The sequence below is a fragment of the Dermacentor silvarum genome, chromosome 11, assembly GCF_013339745.2.
Source record: "Dermacentor silvarum isolate Dsil-2018 chromosome 11, BIME_Dsil_1.4, whole genome shotgun sequence".
Classification (NCBI taxonomy): Eukaryota; Metazoa; Arthropoda; class Arachnida; order Ixodida; family Ixodidae; genus Dermacentor; species Dermacentor silvarum.
Genome location: NC_051164.1, coordinates 73,086,091 through 73,113,525, shown reverse-complemented (window position 1 = coordinate 73,113,525; position 27,435 = coordinate 73,086,091). Strand labels below are relative to the sequence as shown.

Here is a 27,435-nt window from a genome sequence, read left to right as displayed (position 1 = left end):
CCTAAGTTTTGGGGAAATTGTCTAGTTGAACCATGATGAATAATAACGTTATGAGGGAATGCATCAGTGACGTCTGCTGCAACTAGTCGCCAAATATCGCGTTATTTCACACTGTTTACCGTAGTCAGTAGCCACCGTAACCTACCCTGAGGTATATAGACAGAGAATGGGCCAAGAATTTCAAGGGCGACGCTGTAGAATGACTTCGTGTGTTTGTCAATGGGCTGCACAAGGCCTGTGGGCTATGCAGAGGATCGTTTATGGCGCGGACAGACGTCACACGCAGTAACGTAGTGATAGACAGATCGGTACAGAACAGGCCAGAAAGATTGGTCCCGCACGCGGTCTTATGTGCGGGGTACTCCAGTGGTTCAAATGTCATGAAGGTACTTGAGAGCAGTACAACAAAGTTGCTTCAGGAGGACAACCCGGAGCTCCGGGCCGTTCAATGTGGTACTGCATCGGTAAAGAATGTCATCGTGAAGCTTAAACAGCCGAAGTTATCGGTGGGGCTGACGTGGCTCGAGGCGGCCGCTGATAAATTGTGAGTGGCTTCGCTTTTCTGTTCCGCACAGATGTTGATCAGATCATAAACAGCCGTGACCAAGTCTTCGGTATCACGCTCGGCAGTGTCGGGAGGGCCGGCAGGGCAGCGAGATGAACAGTCAGTATCTTGAAGCTGCCGGGCCAGGTTTGTAGAGAACCTCAAAGCTGTACTCGAGGAGCCCTAATGCCTAGCGCAGCATCGCAGGATCGCAGGATCGAGAGCCAGCAAAGGGCGTGGTGTTCCGTGATGCTAGAAAACGTGCAGCAACTACAAATTGTACGTCCAAGAGAAAGGATTTTCGTAAACTACCACGTTACGCGGCGATGAAAGCAACACTTCTTCACGCTGGGATGTGGTTCTACGATTCCCCAACCTCGAAGAACAGTGATGGGCTGGCCAAAGGGCCCGCGACGCGGCGGAGAGGCTCGGCCTCTTTGTCCCGACGTGGTAGGGGCCCGCTGCGTGCTAACGCGCACCCTAAAGCACCACAATAAAGTTTATAATCCATTCATTCATTCATCCATCCGTCCACGTAAAGCGTCACGTCACCTTTCCAGAACCAACAACCACAAATATTATCGCCAAGCACCGCATTCATAGCCCGGAACGAAGTGCAAAAAGAAACAGGCAAAAAGGTGTACCAGCTCTATATTTAGCTGCATGGATTTGTTTTGTTCTTTTAATCGCCTGCGGCAGGTAGCACAATTCTAAACCTTGAACTAAATTACCCGATGAGGCGAAGGTTACTTCTATGAGAATTCAAAACGCAAAATCACATAATTAGGAAAAAGTAACTATCTGTCTTTTTTAATTATTTGCTTTACGGCACACATCGCAAAAAACGTATTTTTTACGGTGAGTTCGCACGGAGTATAAATCTGGAACGAATTCGCAGGGTCGCACCAGTTTCGAGATACTAATTTTCAAAGCGTGCAATGTAATATTTTGGCGTTCACGTTACGTTTGTGCTACATTGCTTCAAACAGCAGTTTTCTTTAAAAGGCAAATGGAACAGCACTGCATTTTTACCGCTATTTTTACGGCGCACATCTCAAAACAAGTGCCATCCGCGAATTCGTTTCTGCGAATTCGCAGAAACGTCGATATGCCTTGCAAATTCACCAGCTACAATTCCTAAACTGAAATATGTACTGTAAACAAAATAGCAACGAAATAATTGGTGAAATTTAGTTAGTTAGTCAATCACGCATTTGGTTGCTCGTGGCAGTGATGTGAACCTAGTCGAGTAAATTAGTCCAAATGTTAGAATTGTGCTATCTGCCCCAGGTGATTCTTAACAAACACCCTCCGTACGGCGATGCTTCGGCGAAGGTGCACCGCCAAAATTCTTTCACATTTGAAACTCCTGCAGTCAGGTAACGTACGCGGGGCACAAACCACTTACCAGCAACAGAATGTCACGATCACGGCCAGCAGGGCTATCCACAGAGGACCCATGAGCAAGACGATCGAGCTTTGCCTGCAGCGCGAACACAGCTGCAGCGACACCTCTGCAATGAGATTTCCACTCAGCGCACGATGGCTTTTTATTATTACACTTCTTTCTGCTTCGTCCCAACGCAGCGCTCTCGAGTCAAAGGTTGTCTGCCGAGTTGTAGGTTTAGAAACGCCGCAGCGCGCGCAGTCGGGGCTACTGCGCCTGGTGGGCACTTGAACAACGGCTTCTATCGGGCTTTATTACCACGCTAGGAAATCCAGGGGGCGCTGTCAGCCCTCTCTGAAGAACAGGTGTCGTGGGGTTCCATATCTTTTTTCCTTGTTTAGCAGCCATACCGTTGCTGCCAGCGTCGATCTCTATTCATTTTCTCCTGCTCCGTCGGTCTTTCCGGTAGCGTGCCAGTGAATAATATTTAGTTTTCACGTGTTAACTCGGTCCACGACACACTTTTCCGGCGGCATAAAGGGGAAAAAAAGTAAATCGAAAGAAGTAGTCATACGAGAAATGCACGCCCCAATATTTTGAATAGCACGCTCATCTTTCTTTTTTTTCCTTGATTTGTAAATGAGCTCCAGAATAAATATATCGATGCGTGACTGGGGAATTTAGAGCCGCCGTGTATAGATTCGTCTATACAGGCTGCCGAAGTTATTTCAGTGTTTCCATGACAAAATTAGGAGGAACAAACTCGGATACTGTACCTCAGCAGTGATTAAAAAAAAATCAGTTTTAGGTACTGCGCTCCTGCCTCGATTTCTTGCTTCATACATAAATATACATGCATACGTTCATTTATTGGACGCCTTTCTTTCTTTTCTGCTCTACCTTCTTTCTCTCTTTAGTTGTTTGGGTACATCTTGTCAAAAATAATGACCGTGTCCGATACGAGCAGCCCTCGGTTCTGGCATGGAGACAAGCACCGGCTGAGTTAACTACAACTTGTATTTCACGTGTGCCCATCTATTCGAGCGAAACATTAGAGAAAGCAAAAAGGTTTCATTTCCGAATGCCATGAACGACATTCACGCATTCACGCACATGCGACACTGCACGACAGATGTGCCTCACGATTGCTTTTTACTGCGTACTGTCGCGTGAATCGGCCTGTGTGCTATTTTCCGTTAGCAAGAAAACAGGAAGGTCGTCAAACCGCTTGCCGTACGCGGCGAATGAAGGCTGCCAGCGCGAACCAATCAGCGCGTGGTCGCGTCCGACTTCCTGCCGCCACACTTTACTCGGCTAGCCAGCCAAAAAGCTATAGAGCGAACATGGGGACAAAAGCTGCGCGCATCGCGTACAATGATCGACTGATCACGGCTGTCCAGGCGCGACCAATATGGTTCAGTTGCAGTAGCATGGTTTAGTTGCTGATACAAAACTATTTTTTTCCCTACATTTTACTGGGAATCGATTCACGCTGTTTCTAGCAACACTGAAATCGTGGCGGCGGCGGCCGCCTGTTTTTCGCCGCATGTGGGTGCAGCACGGCCGCTGCGGCACGCTGGCGTTCCGCCGCGCTGGTGCGGGCCGCACGAAGTTCGTGAAAGTTCGCTCCATGTGCGCTGGGTTTTATGGGGCCTGGACAAGTTTGCAACGCGAATTTCTAATATTTCTTCCCAGGAAAATTCTATCGATTGCATGACAAAAGAAAAAAAAAAGAATGGGGAAGGTGATTCAGCCTCTGGTTGAATTCGATGAAAGACGTTGTCTTCCTGAACGAGTTGGGGGTGAGTGGGATCGGAGTCCCCGCGGCGGACGGCCGTCTAACGGGTAATCACCCTTCGCGTGAAGATAGTAGGAGGACCATCGCACTCATGAATGTTATTACCTTACTGTCTCCGGGATCAGGTCGAGGCATCTCTCCTTTATGCCTCTCTCACTTTCTGTCTTCGGGATCGGCACACATTTTTAGACTGCACTATTACTTATTTTGAATAAATTCTGGGGTTTTACTTGCCAACACTACGATCTGATAATGAGGCACTCCGTTGTGGGGGAAGAGCGTTCGTAGCTTCGCAGTCTATTGGGAAGCTAGCGGGATATGACCGGCGGACTGCCTTCTAAGTCATTCCTTTTTCGCACCGTGATATAAGCATTGGCACATATATGATACGAGCAACGCATGCATTGCAGTATCAACATGCACCTCAGAGAGGGCGCGCGTGGTCGCTGCAACTTGCCGTGATCAGCGATAACGTAATACTGATACGCATCTCCAGATTTCGCTGTATGAGGGCGTGACGCTGCGCAAGCGTTAGCAAACGTTTGATTTTTTTATCTGCTCGATGACGCACCGACTTCAAAAGACGATGACCAAACGAATTAGACGTCCGGACCACCCTGACCATATAGACAATATATGACTCGATGCGTCAGGGGCTCAGATCCTTGCACTATTTATATACGTTATTCCTTCTATTCCTTTCTAATTTTCGGTCGGGGCATCGGTTACAAAGCACACATGTTTTTAAGGGCCTCGCAACATCCATCTAGCTCCTGAACGGTGCAGGTGAAACGCGATGAGAAGCGACAACGCGCGTTGTGCCCCTCCCGCAGTGCTGCCCTAGGCGGCCGCGTGTTTCGCCTACAGGATGCAACGGCCATGCACACCTGTGCGTCGTAATGGTTACAGTAGGAGACACCTATGTTAGCGGTGCCGTGATGGATTATTGGCGTTTTATTGCGATATCAATTATATGAACACCCAAGCGGATTTATGCCGTCGTCGTTGCCGTCGCCCGTGAGGTTCCGTATAAAGTCCAATGGCAATAACATCGTCGCCGCGCTGCCGTATGTGCGAGTGAAGGCGCGCGGGGGACGCGCGCTATCACGGAGAGCGAAAGCACGGCGGAGAGCAAACGCGACTTCCGTCGCACGAAAAGCCGTGGGGGTATGGGAGGGAGGGAGGGAGGGAGGGAGGAGTGACGCTGTGCTGCGGCACCAAATGCGTATCTTTAAACCGGGCGCAAGGGGAACTCCCACGTGAAAGTAGCAAAGAGGGAAGGCAGCGCGGGAGGGAGGGGGTGGCTTCTACTCTGCCAACAAATGCAGCCGTGTACTTTGCGCCGGTACGGGCTGTCGGTGTTGTCGCGCGCACCGTATCTTGCAAGCGATCTCCACACGGTTCTGACCAACGTTTATAGATAAGTATCTATAAACGTTGGCTCTGACCATGTATGCCCTGTGCATTCGCCGCTTAGTTTCTGTTGAATCGATAGACCGCATGAACCTTCACTCACTGCGGCGGCCACGCTTCCCCACGCCAGCGTTTTGACAGTGCTTGTCTCCGGTCATCCAAACCATAGCCCTGAGCTCTTAGCGCCATTCATCCGCGCACCGGAGACAGAACCAAACTCTTCTATGATAGAAAGAGTTTTATCGATGCTGGGCTTGTCTTTGCAAAAGAATTCGATATCATCAGCGTATGCTAACACTTTTACCTCATACCCAAGAATATTAAAACCACGAATACTGCTGCAGTTCAGAATGCTCAAACAGAGTGGTTGTAAGTAAAGGGCGAAGAGGAGCGGGGACAAGGACATCCTTGTTTCACGGAAGAACGGATGTTGACGGAATTTAAGAGGCTACCATTGACAACAAAGCGAGTTGTACAATGACTATAACAAAGTCGAACGCCATTAAGCACTGTGGATCCTACACTGGGGTGTTCTAGAAGAGAAAATAAAAACGAATGCCGGACCCGATCAAATGCTTTGGCGAGGTCAATCTGGAGCATTGTTAGTTGATCATAAGAAGTCGAACAGTACTCAAGAACTGTGCGAGCGACGTGTATGTTAGTTTGTATGGAACGGCCTTTGACGCCACATGTTTGAAGAGGACTAATGAGAATTGAAATCGCTACCTGCAACCGATATGACAAAATTTTAGCCAAAGTTTTGTAGTCAATGTTCGACAACTGTAATCCGTATATACCCATCAACAGAGGGTAATTTTTCTCTGTCAGTACTTTTAGGTATTAACACTGCGTGGCTTTTTGTGAAAGACAGCCACGCTTGGTGAACATGCATTTATGTGAACGATATTATTGCGTACGAGCGTCGTCGTCTTCGTCCACAGCTGGCGCGTTCGTAAGCTCGTGCTCTGCGAGGTGAAGAGGTTTTGCGCGCTGTGAGAGTGAGAGAGAGAGAGACGCATTCACGGAGCGGGTCTCCTGGAACGCGGTGTCGGCATTAGAACGCGGTGTCGGTGTTGCAAGCTGCGCTGTACAACGCGCAGTGACGGCCGTAAGTCCGAGACGCGCGAAAAGAAATTATCATCATCATTAGTAATTAGATGAAAAGCTCGCGCGCACTTCCGGAAAATGCTGGGTGACGATCCCCCAGTTTCGCTGTTTCAAGCTTTGCGTGGACGAATGCAAGGTTAAGCGCTTTTTTTCCCCTTGGTTTGTAAAAACTTCTGAAATAAATTTATCGACGCGCGATTGGGGAATTCGGAGCCGCTCTGTACGGCTTCGTTTATACAGGCTGCCGAAGTTATTTCAGTGTGTCCTGGGAGAAAATGAAGAGGAACAAAATCTGATACCTGCCAATCAGCAGTGATGAAAAAAATAATCAAAGTTTTAGAAACTGAGCCCCATCTAGCTTTCTCGCTTCTTATGTATGCGCAAGTTCAATTATTGGGCGCCTTTCTTTACTTTTTCTACCTTCTCTTTTTCTCTTAGTTGTATTCGTGGAACTTGTAACAAATAATGACCTTGTTCGAATCGAGCAGCCCTTGGTTCTGGCATCGGGACAAAGACCGACTGAGCTAGCTAGAACATATAGTCACGGGACCATTCCTTAAGAGGAGCGTCGATGAAGAAGACGTTGTTGATCTAGCGCGCTCTCGCCCATGTGGTTCAGCGCTTCATCGCATTGTAAATATATTGTAAATACGTTTTACTGTTGCGTCTGCCTCCCCGTAACAATATGTTTGTCGTGTGTCCTGCGATTCGACCGAAACATTAGAGAAAGAAAAAAAGTTGGATTTACGATTGCCTTGAACGACATCCACGCATTCGCGCATATGAGACACCGCACGGCAGATGTGCCACGCAATTGCTTTTTACTGCGTACTGTCGTGTCAACCGGCCTGTGTTCCATTTTCCCATAACAGGAAAATAGGAAGGCCGTTAAATTGCGGTTACTTATCAAAGAAAGCTTTATTTCAATGCACCCGAGCCGCTCGACGGGCGTTCACGGCATATCTATCGTTGGATTCTTCGTAGGTCAGGTTGGGATGACGTAACAATCACAGGGATTGCGACGTCATCTGCGACTAAGTGTTATGAAGTCATACATACGTATTTGTACACCATGTGGTGTATGTTAAAACGACGATGGCGTTTGTACTCCAACGAATAAATGTGAAAACATGTTTGATTTGAGCGATCAAGAATGGGTTACACTACTGTCGCGCACTTTCTACGTAGCGCTGGTCGTTACACGGAAAGTACTGGGAATTGTGGGCTATCCCGGAGACTATAACAGAGTTATGTTATCTCGTGTGTTCAAATCACAATTCGTGTGTTCAAGTCACAGCTTACAAATTGTGTGGCGCACATCACTTTGCGAAATTGCATTAGTTCAATAACACACTTGTGCCAGGCGGAGGGTCTACTAGAATGAGAGTATATGCTGCACTCCGGCACACCTGCCTGCGCACGCGACCAACGTGTGCACACGATCTATCTGTCCTTGAAGAGGGGGAACTCGGTCAGTTGCATCGGTCGCGCAGTGTGTGCTGCGACCGTAATCGACGTCAGGGCAAGACTGTTAAAAAATTTGGCCATTATGGACGCCTTTCTTACTGTTTTAATTTTTATTAGTTATTACTGTTAGCACGAGTTAAGCCGTAGGCTCGGTTTGAGCGGTGAATTAAATTTTATGCGTAAGTGTCAAATGACCCATTGAGCGAAATGCAGCTCCATTACGGGAAACCTGGGGAGGTGCGAAGCATGCAGTGATGCACCGCTAATGGGCTCATACTGCCTTAAGCAATGGCTCATAACCCCGTAAACGCGGGCTCCCTATTACGACGACAGGAGAAAAGCGAAATTCTACGCTGGAATGATGAGCGAATGATGATTACTGTAGAAGACGACGACGAACGCGGGAGCAGTGGCACGAGCGCGTGCCGAGCGCGCGCACGAGCCGCTTGTACCGTGACTATACGGCTGGAGACGCCGACAGCCCAGGTGCATAAGGTGCTTCGCACCTAATACAGTGACGTTCAATTTGTGAACGCCGGTTACCAGCAAGCGCATGGACGCCGCGAACGTGCACATCGACGTCGAATCACCAACGGAAAGGGCGCGAACGAGGTCGTGGACGCACGTTGATCTCGACACTGCGACGCCTTGTAATGGTGGCGTATGTGCAACGTCAGCAACAGCTTCGCTGTACATTACCCTTTCCCAGGGTGAAAGGAGGCGAACTTTTTAGGGGCGAAGCTCCTTAGGGTGTGGGTCTGTCCCTCCTCTGTAGTATGTAGTAGTAGTAGTCGTCGTCGTCGTAGTAGGTAGCCACGTCTACTTTTATGAAAAAAAAATCACAGCATATCCACGGGGTGAATGATGATGAGTGGGCGAAGCTCCGGAGGGAATCATTGGATCTCCCGCTTAAGGGGACGCTAGCACAAACGCGTTAGAAACGTGCAGTACTCTCTAGTAAGGGGGAGCGGCCACAGCGTCTTATGCAGCCATTTACACATGCCGGAACGTGCACCGCGTTTGCCGACGCCATCACATGACTGCTGAGAGAGTATACCCCCCGTATTCATAAACGCTCCTCAACTTGAACTTGACTTGCCACCGCCTTGGGCAGCGCGTTCGAAACGCGTTGAAGGTAAGGCGGAGAGGCCACAGCGTCTTACACCAGCTTCTTACACGGGCCGTAACGCGCTAGCACAAACGCGTTAGAAACGCGCTAGAAACGCGGCCTTTCGTTAATGTTGGGTATTTATTGCCATCGTGGTGCGTGTGTCTATGTGCGCTTCGTGGCGTAGTGGTTAGCGCCGCGCGTTCGGAAGCGAGGGGTCCCTGGTTCGATTCCGCGCTACGGACACAACTTTCGGAATTTTTTAGGGGCGAAGCTCCTTATAGCGGCACCCGTTCGTCCCCGTCGTAGTAGGTAGCCACGTCTAGTTTTATGAATTGCTCAATAGATGGCGTTGTGTGTCCGTATATGTATGTATACCCATATATACATATATATGTTTACGTATAGTATAACCGGAAGCCGACTTCCGCTTCCGGCTCCACTTCCGGTTCCGCTTCCGGAAGCCAGCTTCCGGCTTCCGGAGAACGCTTCCGGCGTTTTATGAAAAAAAAATTCCGAAAGTTGTGTCCGTAGCGCGGAATCGAACCAGGGACCCCTCGCTTCCGAACGCGCGGCGCTAACCACTACGCCACGAAGCGCACATAGACACACGCACCACGATGGCAATAAATACCCAACATTAACGAAAGGCCGCGTTTCTAGCGCGTTTCTAACGCGTTTGTGCTAGCGCGTTACGGCCCGTGTAAGAAGCTGGTGTAAGACGCTGTGGCCTCTACGCCTTACCCCCGTATTCATAAACGCTCCTCGACTTGAACTTGACTTGCCATCGCCTTGGGCAGCGCGTTCGAAACGCGTTGAAGGCGGTGGCAAGTCAAATTCAAGTCGAGGAAGGTTTATGAATACGGGGGTTATACTCTCTCAGCAGTCATACCCCTTTCCATGGTGAAAGGCGGCGAAATTTTTTAATACGTATTGGCCACAGAGATGTTGAGGCATTTTAATGCTTTTTAAGCGTTTCAACAGTAAAATAAAAAAAAACAGTCCCCAGCCCTCCCCCTGTTGAGAAAATGGGGGTATGCTAAAATTGTTGTGCGTGTGCCTGACCTACTACTTTTCCTTCCCTTTCATTCTACGTGTGCCTCCCTTTCGTGCAACTTTTCCTTTCGTTACGTTGTGCGATTCTCTGCTCGTCGCTGTTGTTGCTTTCGTTCGATGTCTCGAGTTTGCTCGGTGGCGTGGTTAGCAGCATTCGCCTGCCATTGCCGCTTGCGATTCTTCAAAATTGAATTTCTTCAGACTTAAATCTGTCAGTCACGTAAGACAATGAATGGCTCATACCCCCTTAAGCAGTGGCTCATGCCTCCGTGAACGCGGCCTCCCCATTACGACTACAGAAGAGGCGCGAAATTCTGCGCTCGAATGATGAACGGCAACGGAGCCAGCTGTGAAAGAAGACGACGACAAACGCGGGAACAGTGGCACGAGCGCGTGCCGGGCACAAACCCGAGCGCAACCCGCTGGACGCCAACCAGCCAGCTGCGGAAGAAGACGACGATGCTCGAGCCAATGCTGATGATGATAGTTTTCCGCGTTCACCGACCCAGACACAGAGTGAGCCAATAAAACTTCGTTTAAAAGGCAATAAACAAAGAACAGATTCTGACTTATAATGGTTAGAGTTTTGGGCTTCTGTGCACAAAGGCACAGGTTTGGTTCCACTGTCGGTCATGCATTTCTTTTTAATGCCTAGCATTCTGTGCCTCGTTCTCGGCACTTGGAAGGTACGTTCCTTTCGTTTGTTTTAGGAACCTGCCTACCTACCGCAGTAATCTTTTTCTTTTCTGTTCCCAGACTTAAACAAGCATGAATGAGACCGTGGGACTATTTCAGGGAGCGCTGTCACGCATGCTCTTCGCCTCTGTAGCTTTCATTTATTGCCAGAGACAGTTCTGCGCGCCTATATCCACTATACTCAACTGACAAGTCGTTTGCAGCACTACCGAAGGTACGAGGCATAGACAGGTATAATAATATCCTTGCGCAATGGAATATAGTTCCGGGCGTAACTGTCCTAAGGTAGGTGGGATTCCAGCGATTTATTTTAACAGCGAAGCTCTTTAAGCCAGTAATAATTTGTGGTGCGTAGCAAGAGACTACTAAAAACGAAAATAAAATAAACTTTCTTGCCGAGGCGGGATTTGAACCCGCGTACCCCCGATCTCAAGGCGAGCGCCGTAACCACTACGCTATACAGCCCTATTTTTTTTCTTTATTGCCGGGCTTTCACACAGTACAAGAAATGAACACACAACAATAGACAGTGCGCCAGATCGCTCAAGTGGCCAAATTGCCACTGCGGCCAGGCGTTGTCAATTTAAAATTCCCTGAGCACCACCAAAAGCTCCAGCCTTGACAGCCACTCAGGAACATCTGTTTGCGCTTTCAATATCTCCAGAAACCTATGCACACTTTCGCGGAAATACATGCGTGCTGGTCTTGCGTCTGGGTCACAGAAATAGCCAGCCATTCGGAAGCGCCATATACTCTGGAGGCCCATCAGCGTAATTTGGTCAAACGGAAAACCATTCTCATTATATATTGGCAGGTACCTGATCCCGTAAGAGTCGAGCGGTAATACTTCTTTAATGGTTCTTTGTGGCACATGCCAAAAATATACCCCTTCCCAGCACTGAAGAAAAACATGGTCTATTGTCTCCAGCTGCTTGCATATGAGGCAGTGGGAACCCCAAGGTAGAAATAAACCCCTTTCCCCTAGAAAATACTTAACAGTTAAAGTTCCAGTGTGTAACATAAAGAAAAGGTTCTGGTTCCCGGCGACACCTGCATTTTCTCAACTCTCTTTAAAACATTCCCACCTGGGCCTCCAGAGTGTACGGCCCTGTACAAGGGAATGGGAAACACCGCGTCACAAACATCCTTGTAAAATTTTTTTTTTACTTTTAACGCTACTCAAGTACTCCATCGAAAAACGTGTGCTTAGAAATTTGAGACATACAACAATTTCTCTGAAGAAACCACGAACGCCACCTGAAATATAATGCGTCGTCACCACAAAATCAGGCAATGCTCCCCCGAGTCTTTGTTGACACACCATACGCAGGAATGGGTCTCTAACATCTCGGGAAAATGTAAACCTGTTTACAGTCTGTCGCACAAACAAATGCACCAGTCCGATCCCCCCGGCCTTCACCTGCCGAAACAAGTTCGTGCTGCTGCACCTCTCCTAACTGGACGCCCAAACAAAGGCAGCAAAAACACGGTGCAGCTTCTCCACGTTTACTCGAGAACAATACAGCACTTGCATTACGTACCATAACTTGCTGATCAAAAAAAAAAAATTGCACCCCGTAGCTCTTGCGAAGACTGATCGACGAGAACGTTTCCACCTGTCCGCTTTTTCTCGCGTCTCTTGCGCCGGCGCTCGCCAGTACGGATAAGTGTCTTTGCAAAATTCGAGCGGCACCCCCACGCTAGCAGAGTATGCATTTATGCGAACCATATGATTGCGTTCGAGCGTCGTCGTCTTCGTGCACAGCTGGCGCGTTCGCACGCTCGTGCTCTGCGAGGGGAAGAGGTTTTGCGCGCTATGAGAGCGAGAGACAGAAGCATTCACGGAGCGGGTCCCTTGGAACGCGATGTCGGCATTGGAACGCGGTGTCGGCATTGGAACGCGGTGTCGGTGTTGCAAGGTCCGCTATGAAACGCGCAGTGACAGCCGTAAGTCCGAGCCGCGCGAAAGGAAATTATGAGCTGTCTTGGAGATCCAGAAGGGTCTCTTAGACCAGGCTGAGCGTACGGCAACGGCCACTGGAGTCCTGGACTAGGGACCCACCCTTCCCGCTCTTTTGCCTCTTTTTTTTATTCAATAAAGTTTTTCATCGTCATGACCATCATGAGTAATAAGATGACAAGTTCGCGCGCACTTCTGGAAAATGCTGGGCTACTATCGCCCAGCTTCGCTGTTTCAAGCGTTCCGCGGCCGAGTGCAAGGTTAAGCGTCTTATTGCTTAGTACTCGATACGTTACGGCAATACATAACATGCTACTACATTTTCACGTGCGCGTCGTATACCGCTAATTACTGTGGCGGGGAGCAGGCGATGCGGCGCGGACGAACACATCTCGAGAGTCATCCGGCATTCCTGCTAAAAAGTCCTGCAGCTTCCACAGTGCTGAAAATGACTTGTGAGACTGACTGTAGTTGCGTATGCAAACCATGAAGGACTGCCTGGGTTTCGGGTGGAAAGTTCAAAGTGTAAATAAACGTAGCCTCTAATTAATTGATTGATTGGTTGAACGTTCTGAAGCAATGCTGGGGTGGGGCTGCGGTAAATGCCTTAGCGGAGGGCTACGGATTAATTTTGACGACTTGGGATTCTTTAGCCGGCTCCTAAATCTATCTAGAAGAACGATCTTTTTTTTTTTTTGCATTCTGCCCCTAATGGAATGCGCCCTCATTGGCTGGGAATCGAGCCTGTAACCTCTTGCTCAGCAGCAGACAGCTATATCTACTGTGGCAGTGCTACCGCTAAATCAACTGCGCTGAAGAAATTGTACAGGTGATAGCAATTGAGCGCAGTGAGGACCGCTAAATTGCATGGTAACCAGAGAAGAGCAATGACGACAACAAAAAACAAGAAAAGCTGGCATTATTTGAAACGTTCAATAAATATAGCAGGCCGATTGGTTGGATTAGATAAGGAAATCCTGTACGGTGAGGGGAAATGTTCCTTTGGCTCTATTGGATAGTCTGGGCTCTTGGACAAGCATATGAACTAACGAGGCTTGAACAAGTTTGCAAAGAGAACTTCCACTGTTTCTTCCCAGAAACATTCTATTGATTACTCGAGAAAAGAAAAAAAATCCGCCAGGTCTCACGCCCTGTAGGAATCGACGTTATGCGAAGGAGTGTGCGTTGAGCCTATCAAGTTAATGAAACCACCATGAGAGCACCAAGACGTAGACGGCTGTTTCATGACCTACATGACACGCATGTCATGACATTCATGTCATGAGCTATCATTTACGTTTGGCATACACTGTTATCATTCTATGTCAATTTTGGTACATACCAACTTAACCAAACGACCATGAGAGCACCAAGACATTTGGCGCTGTTTCATATCCTACATAACATGCATGTGATGACATTCATGTCATGACCTATCATTTATGCTCGTCATAGATTCTTGTCAAACTATGTCAATTTTGGTACATACCCAGTTAACAAAATGGCCATGAGAGCACCAAGACGTAGGCGGCTAGATAGATAGATAGATAGATAGATAGATAGATAGATAGATAGATAGATAGATAGATAGATAGATAGATAGATAGATAGATAGATAGATAGATAGATAGATAGATAGATAGATAGATAGATAGATAGATAGATAGATAGATAGATAGATAGATAGATAGATAGATAGATAGATAGATAGATAGATAGATAGATAGATAGATAGATAGATAGATAGATACTGTCAAAGTGGCAAATGCTTCGCATTTGAAATGGGGAAGACGATTCAACCTCCACTTGAACTCGATGAAAGACGTTGTCTTCCTGAGCGATTTGGGGGATGAGATAGGAGCGGAGTAACCGCGGACGGCCGTCTAACGGGTCATCACCCTTCGCGTGAGGATTGTAGGAGGACAATCGGACTCATCAATGTTATTAGTTTACTGTCTTCCGGATGGGCACACATTTTTATACTGCACTATTACTTTATTTTGAATAAATTCCGGCATATTAGTAGTCAAAACTGCGGTCTGATAATGAGGCACTTCGTTGTGGGGAAGAGCGTCCATAGCTTCCCAGTAAATCGGGAAGTTGGCGGCTGCATGGGACCGGCGGACTCCTGTTTACGGAGTTCCTTCTTTCGCACCGTGATATAAGCAATGGCGCCTATTATGTGAGCCACGCATGCGTTGCAGTATCGACATGCGCCTCACAGAGGGCGCACGTTGTCACTGCAATTTGCCGTGATCAGCGATAACCTAATACTCATAGGCATCTCCAGATTTCGCTGTATGACCACCCTGACTATATAGACAATATATGACGAATGCGTCAGTGGCTCAGATTCTTGCAGTATTTATATACGTTATTCCTTCTATTCCTTTCTAGTTTTCGGTCGGGGCATCGGTTACAAATCACGCATGTTTTAAAGGGCCTCGCAACACCCATCTAGCTCCTGAACGGTGCAGGTGTAACGCGGTGAGAGGCGACGAGGCGCGCTGTGCCCCTACTGAAGAGCTGCTCTAGGCGGCCTTGGTTACGCCTACAGGATGCAACGGCCCTGCTCCTAAAGCACGCCTGTGCGTCGTAATGTTTACAGTAGCACACTTTTATGTTGGCGGTACCGTGATCGATACATCGACAATGGGTACATTCAGTAATGAGAAAGCATTCCACGGGGTGTGGATGTCCTATGAGGCAGAAAAGTCGGCGTTGTCCACAATGAGTGGTACCCAAAAATCCATGTCACGTAGTCAGCGCCTTTTGTGACATCAGTGCTCTTACAGAAGATAGAAAATAGTATAACGACCTTAATTAGTAGTAATTATGGGCAAATGTGAATTAAGGCGAATTAAGGGGAATTAGAGAGAAGCAAAAAACATTGGCCGCGTTTCTGCTTGCTTCGCTGCAAATGACGTTGAAAGACGATAGTCTTCAGCCGCCCCTAACATGTAACACCCTCTCTTCTCCCCCCTCCCACCCCTCACGCTCTTTCCCTACCCTGTCACTCCTCCCATGATTGATGCAATGGAGGTTTTGCTGAACTCAATTCAAATTTCCCGCATTCGCCCTGCTCTGGCGCCATCTGTTGGGACCTTTTATTACTGTTGGATTAAAGCTGGCTACAGTGCAACGGCTTCACTCGGCTTGTTTTTAAAGCGTAGCGTCTCTTTGACACCATTTCTAAAGCGTTGATTTTTCATATGCTAACGTAAAAACCAGTCCAATGTGTGTTCCTAATTAAATGAACGCTGCGGATCACGGCTATGTACATATCATCATCATCGTCATCATCATCATCATCATCCTATATTTATGTCCACTGCAGTACGAAGGTCTCTCCCTGTGATCTCCAAATACCCCTGTCTAGCGCTAGCTGATTCCAACTCACGCCTGCAAATTTCCTAACTTCATCACCCCACCTAGTTTTCTGTGGTCCTCGACGGCGGTTCCCTTCTCTTGGTAGCGATTCTGTAACTCTAATGGTCCACCGGTTATCCTACCTACGCATTACATGGCCGGCCCAGCTCCATTTTTCCCGCTTAATGTCAACTAGAATATCGGCTATCCCCGTGTGTTCTCTGATCCACACCACTCTCTTCCTGTCTCTTAACGTTTGGCCTAATATTTTCCGTTCCATGGCTCTTTGTGCGGTGTTGAACTTGTTCTCGAGCTTCTTTATTAACCTCCAAGTTTCTGCCTCATATATTAGCACGGGTAGAACGCAATGATTGTACACTTTTCTTTTCAACGCCAGTGGTAAGCTCCCAGTCAGAATTTGGCAATGCCTGCCGTATGCACTACAACCCAATTTTATTCTTCTGTAAATTTCTTTCTCGTGATCAGGGCCTAATGTGAGTTATTGACCTAGATAAACGTAATCCTTTACAGACTCTAGAGGCTGACTGGCAACCCTGAATTCTTGTTCTCTTGCCAGGCTATTTAACATTATCTTTGTCTTCTGCGTGTTAATTTTGAACCCCACGCTTACACTTTCTCGGTTAAGGTTCCAAGTCTCAGAGCTTCAATACTTCTAAGCATGCAGTGAATAGCATTGGAGAGATTGTGTCTCCTTGCCTTACCCCTTTCTTGATAGGTAACTTTCTACTTTTCTTGTGGAGAACCAAGGTTGCTGTGCAATCCTTGTAGATATTTGCCAAGATATTCACGTATGTCTCCTGTACTCCTTGATTACGCAATCCCTCTATGACTGCTGGTATATCTGTGCATATATTTGTACATATATTAGTACATATATGTACATACATATATGTAACTGCAGTCCTTAATTTCAAGTTTCATTCGCAGGCAGTTGAAAAAATCGTCTTTTTCGCACAATCCCTGGTCCGTATACTTTTGCTCACGGGTGTACATATATTTCGCCTCAAATAGGCCATAGGTTTCCTTTGCGCTGTGTAATGTTGACGTGTATGCCCCCGTTGCACCTGTGTTAGTGGCTTTGTTGGTTTTGGCCGGGTGGTTCAATGAAGTGACAGACAGACAGACAGACAGACAGACAGACAGACAGACAGACAGACAGACAGACAGACAGACAGACAGACAGACAGACAGACAGACAGACAGACAGACAGACAGACAGACGGACGGACGGACGGACGGACGGACGGACGGACGGACGGACGGACGGACGGACGGACGGACGGACGGACGGACGGACGGACGGACGGACGGTACAGGTACTTACTCCACCTTAAGATTCTTAAGGTGGAGTAAAGTAAGAGAAAGTGGATTAAGGTGGCTTATCATTGTTAAATATTTGAGCAAGGTGGATTAAGGTGAATTAAGGTTGGTAAAATTAGAGGAAGGTGGATTAAGGTGAATTAAGGTTGGTACAAATTAAAGCAAGCTGGATTAAGGTAGTCTTGAAGAAAACGGGACAATTTATGACGATACGTAGCATGGAAGTAACCGTTTAATTCGGAAGCCATAATGCTTTCGCATTCAAATCACGTACCGATACTTAAGTGAGTGTCAATTTGTGTATGTTTGAAGATATATATATATATATGTGTGTGTGTGTGTGTGTGTGTGTGTGTGTGTGTGTGTGTGTGTGTGTGTGTGTGTGTGTGTGTGTGTGTGTGTGTGTTTGTGTGTGCACGTGTGTGTGCATATATATTGGAGAGAGCAGGGGGAGGACTTCGTCCTGCAGTACACATAAATACAGGCTGATGGTAATGATGATGATGATGATATAGACAGGGCTACTGTAAGTGATTCATTTGTTTTGAACATAAGGCTATATTTTCAAAAGTATTACACGTACACATATGAACAATATATAAATATAACCACAAACTCGCCACGTTCGTGTTGTGTATTGTTTACGTACCCCCACTACCGCAATCCTTAGCCGAGCTCAAAAAACGCATCAGTGCTTCAGCGCAGACAGTTGACAGGACCACATGTTACAATATGTATAGAAGGAGTTCGATTATCGTCTGGACGTGTGTCGCGTCACCAAAGGGGCACATATTGGAACACTTGTAGAGGGTGTATTTGGTGATTTTGTGGTTCTTCCATGTATCTTTCATGGGTGCACATGTAATACTTTTGAAGATGCAGCCTTTTCAAAACGAATGAATCATTCAGGGGCCGCATTCTGAAACGTTCCACTTCGGCGATATTTCTTTTTCGCTTTCAGGCGCGTGTTCCTTGGCTGTTTTAGCAAAATTGGATGAGTTGATGGGCTGGTTGAGCCCGACGTCATTCAATTTTGCCCAACCAGCCAATCAGCGCGCGTCTGAAAGCGAAAAAGAAATATCGCCGAAGTGGAACGTTTCAGAATACGGCCCCAGGCTAGCCCTGTATGTAGGTTGCAGGTTCAATTCCTGCCCACGGCCGCCGAAGTGAGATGGGGCGAAATGCAAAAACTCTAGTGTATTCTGTAATGGCTGTGCTTTAAATAGCCCCAGGTGCCCACAATTAATACGAGCTCCCTCCCCCCCCCCCCCCCCCCTTAACGGTGCGCCTCATACACTCTTGAAAACGTTTGTACCCTTCGAGGCTTATCTTGTCCCACAGCCATGATCGACATCTGTCTTGCCCGCATTTCCTTCCCTTAACGCTGCGAGCCAGGTACTTCAAGGTCACGAATGGCTTCCGCGTTATCAGCACAACATAACATTCTCGACGGGAAAGTATCGAGCAAGGAGTTTTCAAGAAAGGAAACGCTTAAGCAGGAGGCAGGCGACGATTATCGTGGTGGGACAAAACAAGCCCCCAAAAGTGGAAACTAATTTAGGAGTGTATTCACGTCGCGATATTGGCATGTAAAACCTCAGAACTTAATTATTACTTTTATATGTATAGAAGCGGAAGCCGCCCACGTAGGCCTGTTATACTATGCTGCACGATACTAAGGTGTTTCTCTTTTTTTATGCGGAGGAACAAGGTTAATGGTTAACCTACCTTTTTCATGGAAACAACAAGCGCTAACGCGATGTGCGTGCTGACCTCACACGGAGGACGAACCCGGCAAAGGCCGTGAAATGTTCTCGAATTTATGCAAAAAAAAGCGCACATGGCTCATTGTGTCCTCATTTTGTGGCATTCACAGCACTATCCTATAGCACGTGGCTAAGGTCATCGCAGTTTAAGGAAGGCGCAACAGACATGGTGTTTTCTTTTTTTTTTTTTTTTTTTTTTACTTCTTTACTGCACCCGATGTATATCTCTCAACAAGTGACTGCCAATCCTGCAATACGCAGAACACACTTTACGACTCGTTCGGGCATTACCAGCTTGGTCCCCGAAATAAGTTTATTTTTATAAACTCGGCAATAAAAAATATCACCGTTCTGTGAATTGCACCTAAGAATACAGTTAAAGCGCAGATAGGCCTAATTAATGAATCGAGCACAGCTTTGAAGCATGCCAAAACTTGTGTGGGACTTTTCAAAATCTATCCTAAACATTGTAACACCTTTACGGCGCCGTATCTTGAAAGCGATCTGCGACGTGGAAAAAGTGCGCGCCCGCGCGTGACTCATCTTCAAAGTGATATGCGGTGTGGAACTATAGGCCTGTAGCTTCGTATGCGCTGTGCTTTAGACGTTTAGTTCGCCTTGAAGCGAGAGACGGCACTAAGGACAATTCGATCGCTGCTATCGCGACTCCTCAATCCATCGTTTTGACAGCGAGTTCCCACGGTCACCGAGCGCGATGTGTTCATGTTTGCTTGCGCACGCGTTACAGGTACTTGTTTATTATTGCGATAGCAATTATATGGACACTCCTAAGCGGATTTCTGCCGTCGTCGTCGTCGACGTCGCCGTCTCCGTGAGGTTCCGTATGACGTCCACGGCGATGAAATCGTGGCCAAGCTCCGGACCACGGTGTAAGATATATACACTTCTCGGCTTGCTTGCTCGACGCGATCGACCAGATAAAGTAGCAAGGGCGGGCGTTTATCGGGGCGGGGACGGCAGCGGATACCTATCGGCGGAACGACGCAACTTCAGTCAGAACGCAGGCGAGAGCATGCGCTGACAAGGAACGCGCGCATGCCCTTGCCCCGGTGACCTACTTTCATGCGTCACTCAATCATTTCGGATTTCCCGCGAACCGCCGGTTGCTATAACAACGGGAGATTAAACCAATAAACTTTCTGTGTTGAAGTTGCGTCGTACTGCCGATAGGTATCCGCTGCCGTCACCGGGCCGATCGGCGCACGCCTTTGCTACTTTATCTGGTCGATCGAGTCTGGCGAGTGTCCTCACCTAAAGAGTATATATCTTACACCGTGCTCCATACGCTGTATGTGCGAGTGAACGGGCGCGAGGGACGCCCGCTTTCACGGGGAGCGAACCAACGTCGGAGAGCAAACGCGCGTTCTACGCCGTAGTATAGTAGTGATTTTATTGAAGAATAAAATGACGCTTATTTCGGCTGCCCAATAAGGAAGTTCTGCGCCGTGCTCCCTGAAGGGCTGCAGAATTAAGCGTCTCTTTCCTCCTTTACAATCACCATATATATAGAGCAAACGCGACATCTTCCGTCGCGCGAAGGGCCGTGAGGGGACGAGAGGCAGGGAGGGGAGGCACGCCGCCTGTAGCTGCGGCCTGTCGCTGCGGCACCAAATGCGTGTTTATATAAAAACTTTGCGAGGCGAGAAGGTGGGTAAAAATTCCAACGCTGCTCGTCGAGTGTCCCGTTCTGATCTTGTTGAAAACCTCCGAGCCGCCCCCAGGGGCACCGGCAACAGTCACCAACGCCGCGCGCGTTCGCTGCGATAGCGGGCAGAATGCCGACGGTATCGACAACAGTTCTGCACGTGGCTGGTGGTGCTGCATGTCCAAGTTTACGCAGCTGATAAAACTACTATCCTTACTCCGTGCATCTCTCTACTAATTTGCTATCGCAATTGATGCTTCGCCTTTCGGGTGAAAATTGCGACAATTTTTTTTAGTTAGTATGTGAATGTTTACAAGTTTATAAGGCCGATAAGACCACCATCCTTAGTTTGCGTAGTTATAGTCCTTAGTTCGTATTTGCTATCGCAATCGATGCTTCGCCTTAGGGACGAATCTGTGACGTTTTATTTGAAGCGGGAATTTGCTATAATTTAAATTTCTCTTTCAAAATGCAAAAAAAAAATCATTGAAATGGATCCAACGCTTTTGTGATGAAAGGCGTTCTGCGTTTTTTTGAGTGCCTGAATAGATACATCGCAGTTCGCCCAAGCTGAAGATTGCCTTTAATGACCAATTCTCAGATATCATGATGCTGCACCTGAGTCCATCTAATGATGTAGAATTTATCAGGATTGGGCTGCTGAGCACGAGGTCTCGGGATCGAATCCCGGCCACAGCGGCCGCATTTCGATAAAGGCGAAATGCGAAAACACCCGTGTACTTAGATTTAGGTAAACGTTAAAGAACCGCAGGTGGTCCAAATTTCCGGAGTCCCCCACTACGACGTGCCTCATAATCAAATCATGGTTTTGGCACGTAAAACCCCATAATTCAGACTTTATCACGATAGTTTCCCTTGCGCGCCTTTTTTTACAAAGGCCTCCGAAATCGCATACATGACTAACCGCGTTAAATGTACTGCAAGTTAAACAGCGCAGGAAGACAATGACATTAGGCACACATGTTGTTTAACCATGTGTTAACCTGTCAGTGTCTTACGCCAATTTGCCCAAGCTACACTTATTTTTAATTTTTTTTGCAAGGCTTTGAACACATTGCAACTAGGGTCGGTGGGCGTTACAAACACCAATAAAACCCTCGAGAGGACGCATGTTGTTCAGAGGTATCCGGATCGACCCACCCACTTCACTGATTGCGTTGCCTCCGCGATCAACTTGCTTTATGTTGCGTCGGCACCTACAACGAAGGCGAGCGAATGTCCTGTGTAATGCTATCGCCATAAAAGGCTCTGAGCAGTGGCAGAAGTTTTTCATATGAACAGCTTGACTAAACGATTCAGACCTGCCAGTGTCCAATTTCTAGTGCTACGGGTGGGGCACTTTGTCTGGTTATGAAATCATCGAGCCTGGGTACCGGCTTCATTCAGTACGTGTTTCTTGTGTGGGTTCCTCTTGTTTATGATACTCGGATATGCCTGCTGTATTATACATCTGCGGGTTTGTTTTATTGTTTATTTCTGTTCTTTCATTTATTTATTTATTCATTTCTTCATTCATTCATTCATTCATTCATTCATTCATTCATTCATTCATTCATTCATTTGTGTTTGTGTGTGTGCGTGCTACGTTCATCAATAAACTTTTATTCGTAGCAAGCCTCTATGAGTCTTAATGCGCCGAATTGGGCTTGTTGGTACATGTTTGAATAGGAAATGGAAATGGAAAAAACTTTGAGGGTCCCTCGGAACATGCACTAGCACGTAGCGGTCCGCTCCCGCGTCGGGACAGAAAGGCCTAACCTCTCCGCCACGTCGCGGACCCGTTGGACTGCCCATAGTTGTGCTTCAAAATCCGGGCTGCGTAGAGCCGCATCCCACTTGGACGACGTAAAGTCTACGTCACCTCGTAATGCGGGGCACCGCCAGAGCATGTGTTCTAAGTTGGCAAAGTCTGAGCAAAGCGTGCAAGTGTTTTGCGTTTGAATTGCGGCATAGATCCTGTGTAAGAGGAGGCAGCGCAGAAAGGACACGGATGGAGATGAGACCAGGACGAGCGCTGATGTCCTTGTCGTCTCGTCTCGTCTGTGATGATCAGCCCTCGTCCTTGTCCTCTCTTCTCCGTCTGTGTCCTTGTTGCACTGCCGCCTTTTACGGCCCCTTTTTGTCGCCTGTGTCTTTCATCCTCTTTTTTTTTCTGTGCTAACTGACACTGCCAGATCAACGTGCTTTATATTTCACATTTGTGAAGACTCCCTGCTCGCCAATAATTATGATTACGTGATTCCTGCTTCGACTGTATTCCGGTATCACTGCCGCATTATTTCAGGGAACTTGAGAAAAGTGTTACGACAAACGACCCCAGAATATAGCTATAATGTAAAGCAAAACAATGGAACGTATTATCGAGCGACTGGTCTCACCAGTACTACTGTCTTTCAAAACCGTCGTCTTACCAGATTCATGAGGTCCCTTTGAGAAAATAATGCTGGCACAATAACTACGCTGCTTCCTTGTCCGGGCGAATGATGGAAAGGAATTTTGGACTTCCTGCCTCGAACGTCGTTCTGACTTATCCTACATGAACGCCATTTTTCTGAACATTACAGGAACAAAAAGTTGGTTGGAACCCCCAGCATAATTAGCCCATGTCGCACGTTATTATACATCTGGCTCTAAGAGCCGACAGTATAATAGCATTAGGGTTCCCTAATTTCTTTATGTGATGAGAATAGCATAACAAAAAAGAACATACAATATTTAGCGTGATATAGCCTATCAATGCTCCTTTTTTAACATACAGAGGACAAGTATTGCTCGGAAGACCAAAATGATTTCTCCTTGTTGCATGGTAATATACTTACAGCAACCAGATTTAGCAGTACACAAGGCTTACTGCTCTAGCATCTGATGGAAACCACATGATAAAATTAATTCTTTGTCAGGTTGAAAACACTGAAAGCCCGTAGGGACGCGTTGCGCAAAGAGCAACCCCATGCATCCCATAGTCAAATAACAATAATAGCGGAGTTTAATTTCTCAAATAAAACGTTGCGAAACAAAAAAAAATTTGTCTCCTTGAGCTGCTCTTCATGCTTCCTATTTCAATTACCCCCATTGCCTTCAAGGCGCCGAAATACACATCACCAACTCGTACAGAAGTGCTCAATACGACTTGAAACTGCTCAGTGACCTCACTGTTTCTTAACAGATTACGTATAAGATGTATAAGATGTCAGATAAGAATTCACACACCATCGGTACACGTCACTTAAAAAGAAAGTAAGTGCTAGTCTCTACTAGTCTGCACTACCCAAATGTTGTTTTCAGGTGCTTGAGAGGCTACGCAGTCAGGTTTTTGTCTAGTGTTAGTGTGAAACCCTAGCCAGCATGATTGTGTCACCGCTATTCTATGGGCTCGAACTAGCGATTTGCTCCCAGGGATCATTCGTTCACGCAAGGCACTCTTGAAGGCTCATAAAGTGCTTCGTAACAGACGCAGTGCGTGTGAAAACAGCACAAGACGATTGTGCATATCCAATGCACACGTTGGAAACCACGTGAAGCGATGCGTTCGTGAAGCGGCCAATTGAATACTAAAGTACTGCGCATTTTTGCGCAGCTTATGCAACATAGCGATTACGTCCCTGCCAGAAAACACAGGAGGTGGAGGAGGAGGAAATAAATTTGAAGAAAAGAAGTGCAGTCCGGCTTATTTTTCTGCTTGCGCCGCGGATTCTCTCCCATCACACGAGCCTCGCAACTGGGATTACAATGCCTCCTGGATTGGCCCACTTAACTACGGCACTGTCGCCAGGGCCGGTCCACTTTACTATTGCACTATTTCCACTATAGGCCTACTTTACTGGGCCAGAGACCGACCGAGCAGATGTGCGGAACCCCGGGAAAGAAAGCATGCATGAGAATAAAGGAAACATGCGCTCGAAGGCGTATATAATTTTGCAATGGGGACACTTATGGCGCCATTTATATTTTCATGGCGTAATTCGAGAGCTTCCACTGGGGCCCCTGCGTGCCACCACATTATTGTATTTGTAAACCCTGTATTTAATAATTGATTTCATATTCGTTCAGCAAAAAAGTACCAGTTTCGCCCTAAGGACGAAGCATCGATTACGATAGCAAATTAGTGAACAGCTATACGAAGTAAGGACAGTAGTTTTAACGGCCGTACAAATTTGGAAACATAGGCATACTAACTAAATTACACAGCGTGGTGTCACGCGCGCACAAGCAAACATGAACACAGCTCACTCGATGACCGCGGAAACTCGCTGTCAAAACGCTGGAGTGAGAAAGCGCGTCAGCAGCAGCGATCGACTTTACCTTTGTGCTGCATCTCGCATCAACGCGAATTAAGCACTGTGTCCCCGGCGCAGATGGCTTATAAGCTATAGCGGCCCGGGCAGGTTCGCGCAGTCGGCCGTGCCGCCCGGAGTTGAACATCCCCCGGAGCGTTGCGCGCGACAAAAGACGGCGCGATTCCTTCCCGCTTCCCTCCCTTGCGTGCGCGAGATTGAGCCGATATCGCCGGCTCACCCTCGCACGCTTTCACTAGCAGATACAGCATACGGCGTGCGGCGACGATTTTATCGCCCTTGGCATTAATGAGAACCTCAGGGCGACGCCGACGGCAGAAATGCGCCTGGAGTGTCCATGTAATTACCATTGAAATAAAACCCTGATTACTTACAGCGCAGATTAAAATGTATTTGTGCATGCGTCGACAAAAAATGGAGCAAGTGGCTGCGCGGTCGACTTGCCAGCTGTTTGATTCCCGGCGCAGAATGAAAACTCGCGGTGCCCGCCTATTTATTATTGCACGTTGTTATGGAAAGAGAATCTGCTCGAGTACGTCAGTCGCGTTTGCGTGGAGAGGACAGCGCTGACTCGCATGCTTTTCGAAGTTCGAGATTCCGTGATATTTTCCGCCAGCGGTGGCGGTAACGCTTTGTTGTTGCTTAAGGTGTTGTTTACCTGGCAGTCATTGCCGACCATAGGTTTCCTGCCATTTCCGGCAGTTGGCTGTCCAGCGTAGGTGGTAGAGCTTGTTATGCTTCCTTTACGGAAATGCGTGCTTGACGCACAGTCGTAAATACGCACTCTGCTTGTGCAGCGGCAGAGGCGGAACAAGGTAAAAATAAATTAGCGAGTTTTACGTGCCAAAACCGCCATCTGAATATGAGGCACCCCGTATAGTGGGTGACTCCGGACTACTTTAGACCGCCTGGGGTTCTTTAACGTGCACCTAAATCTATGTACATTGGTGTTTTCTGCATTTCGCCCACGTCGAAATTCGGCCGCCATGGCCGGCATTTGATCCCGGCGGAAGAAGCTGGCGCACAGTCTCTTCCCGCACATTCGTTGGAGCTATTGCAGCTCACGACAGAGCGCGTCTTACCTCTGCTGTTCCGCGTTTTAAGAAAAATGTACTAAGCGATTCTCGGCCTCTCGTTCCGACGTTGCTGGAGCGGCAAGCGGCGGCAGCTGTCTGCTTGCTCTCTATTAATAAGGGGTGCAGTAGTGGCGGGTCTTGGTGGTCCCTTGTGCACGGTGCGTAGACTGAGGCCTGTTAACTTTCTATGAGTTTATTCGTTGTGTGATTGTTGTCCTATTTTTGACCTATTCGGGAATACAACTATTCCGGCAAAGCTCGCCTACAAAACTGCGCTTTAAAATGCAATTTCCGAAGTCAAACAGAAGGCAGGAAGGAACAATCTGCCCTTTGCACGAGCTGTAGTGTGTCGGTGAAAATAATGGTTTTCATGACGTGTTCGCACGTGCAGTGCAAAGCCGTACACAAGCCAGCCAAGGTTCGGACAACTGTGAAAAACAGACATTTCCGTTTAAGCGGCACCAAGTCACATTTTTTCCGGGTTTCAATGGTTCCAACTAAAGTTCTACGTTCAATTGTTGCCGGAGGCTTTCCCGTTTGCACTATCTGCAGTGAAACGCGAAATAAGGTTGTGTTTTCACTCTTCAAACTTGTTATTAGACCTCCACGTGAGACAGTTTTCAATCGACACCGTGAAGACGCAGCGTCTAATGAAGGTTTCTACGGACAGAATATTCGTTTTCCATGAACATGTTAGCATTGGTTGTGTTAAATAAGAAATGGATCATTGTCGGATCTCGAGGTAATCATCAAAAATGTTAACCGACCGGCTCATTGGTTTACCGCAGAATACAATAGCGCTGATAATGGTGTGAATGACAAGAACAAAGTACACTCAGGCATTGGCCCGATCGGGCTGTCGTATTTATTTAACGCGATTAGCTTTCTTAAGATACTTCAAGCATTTTCCGCTATGTATCCATGTCGGTGCCTGTCTAAGCACGAGCTCGGGATGTCATCCGATTCTCGCCATGCGCTCGGCGTCACGCCATCGCCATCACAATATTGTCGTCATGCCACGGTTGTCATGCCGCCGTCGTCGTCCCATTGACGTCATTCCTTTTTAGTCATTCCATCCTAATCATGTTGCCGTCATTACATTTTAACATGGAGGAAGGAAACAAAACAGGAGAGGCCCTGACGTCACTTTTTTGAAGCCGGAAGTGCAGCCATGTTGGTGTGCCACCTCTATTTGCGCCTCCAATCAGGGGTTCTGCAGCTCACCCGAGCAGATGGGCGCGAACTTTTAACTTGCATCGTTACTAGCCGCCGGAAGTGTGTGCTCCTGACGCGCGTCAAAACAAGCCTACAAAGCTTATGTAGCAGTTTTAGTGAAGCAGACGTGCTCCTGTGTTTTTCCGTGGC

The 27,435-nt window shown here is 47.5% G+C and overlaps 2 protein-coding genes across 2 annotated transcripts in view; one reads left to right on the top strand and one right to left on the bottom strand.

Moving 5' to 3' along the window:
• Positions 1-2,189, bottom strand: part of LOC119432952 (cytochrome P450 3A31) — a 45,116-nt gene extending 42,927 nt beyond the window's left edge. Inside the window, exon 1 of the mRNA XM_037700096.2 lies at positions 1,953-2,189. Within this exon, the coding sequence (XP_037556024.1) occupies positions 1,953-2,005 (53 nt within the window). The 5' untranslated portion in view covers positions 2,006-2,189. The remainder of the gene's footprint in view (positions 1-1,952) is intronic.
• LOC119432673 (facilitated trehalose transporter Tret1-2 homolog) overlaps positions 1-27,435 on the top strand; it is a 157,737-nt gene that overhangs the window by 40,146 nt on the left and 90,156 nt on the right. The gene's annotated exons all lie outside the window — the stretch shown is intronic.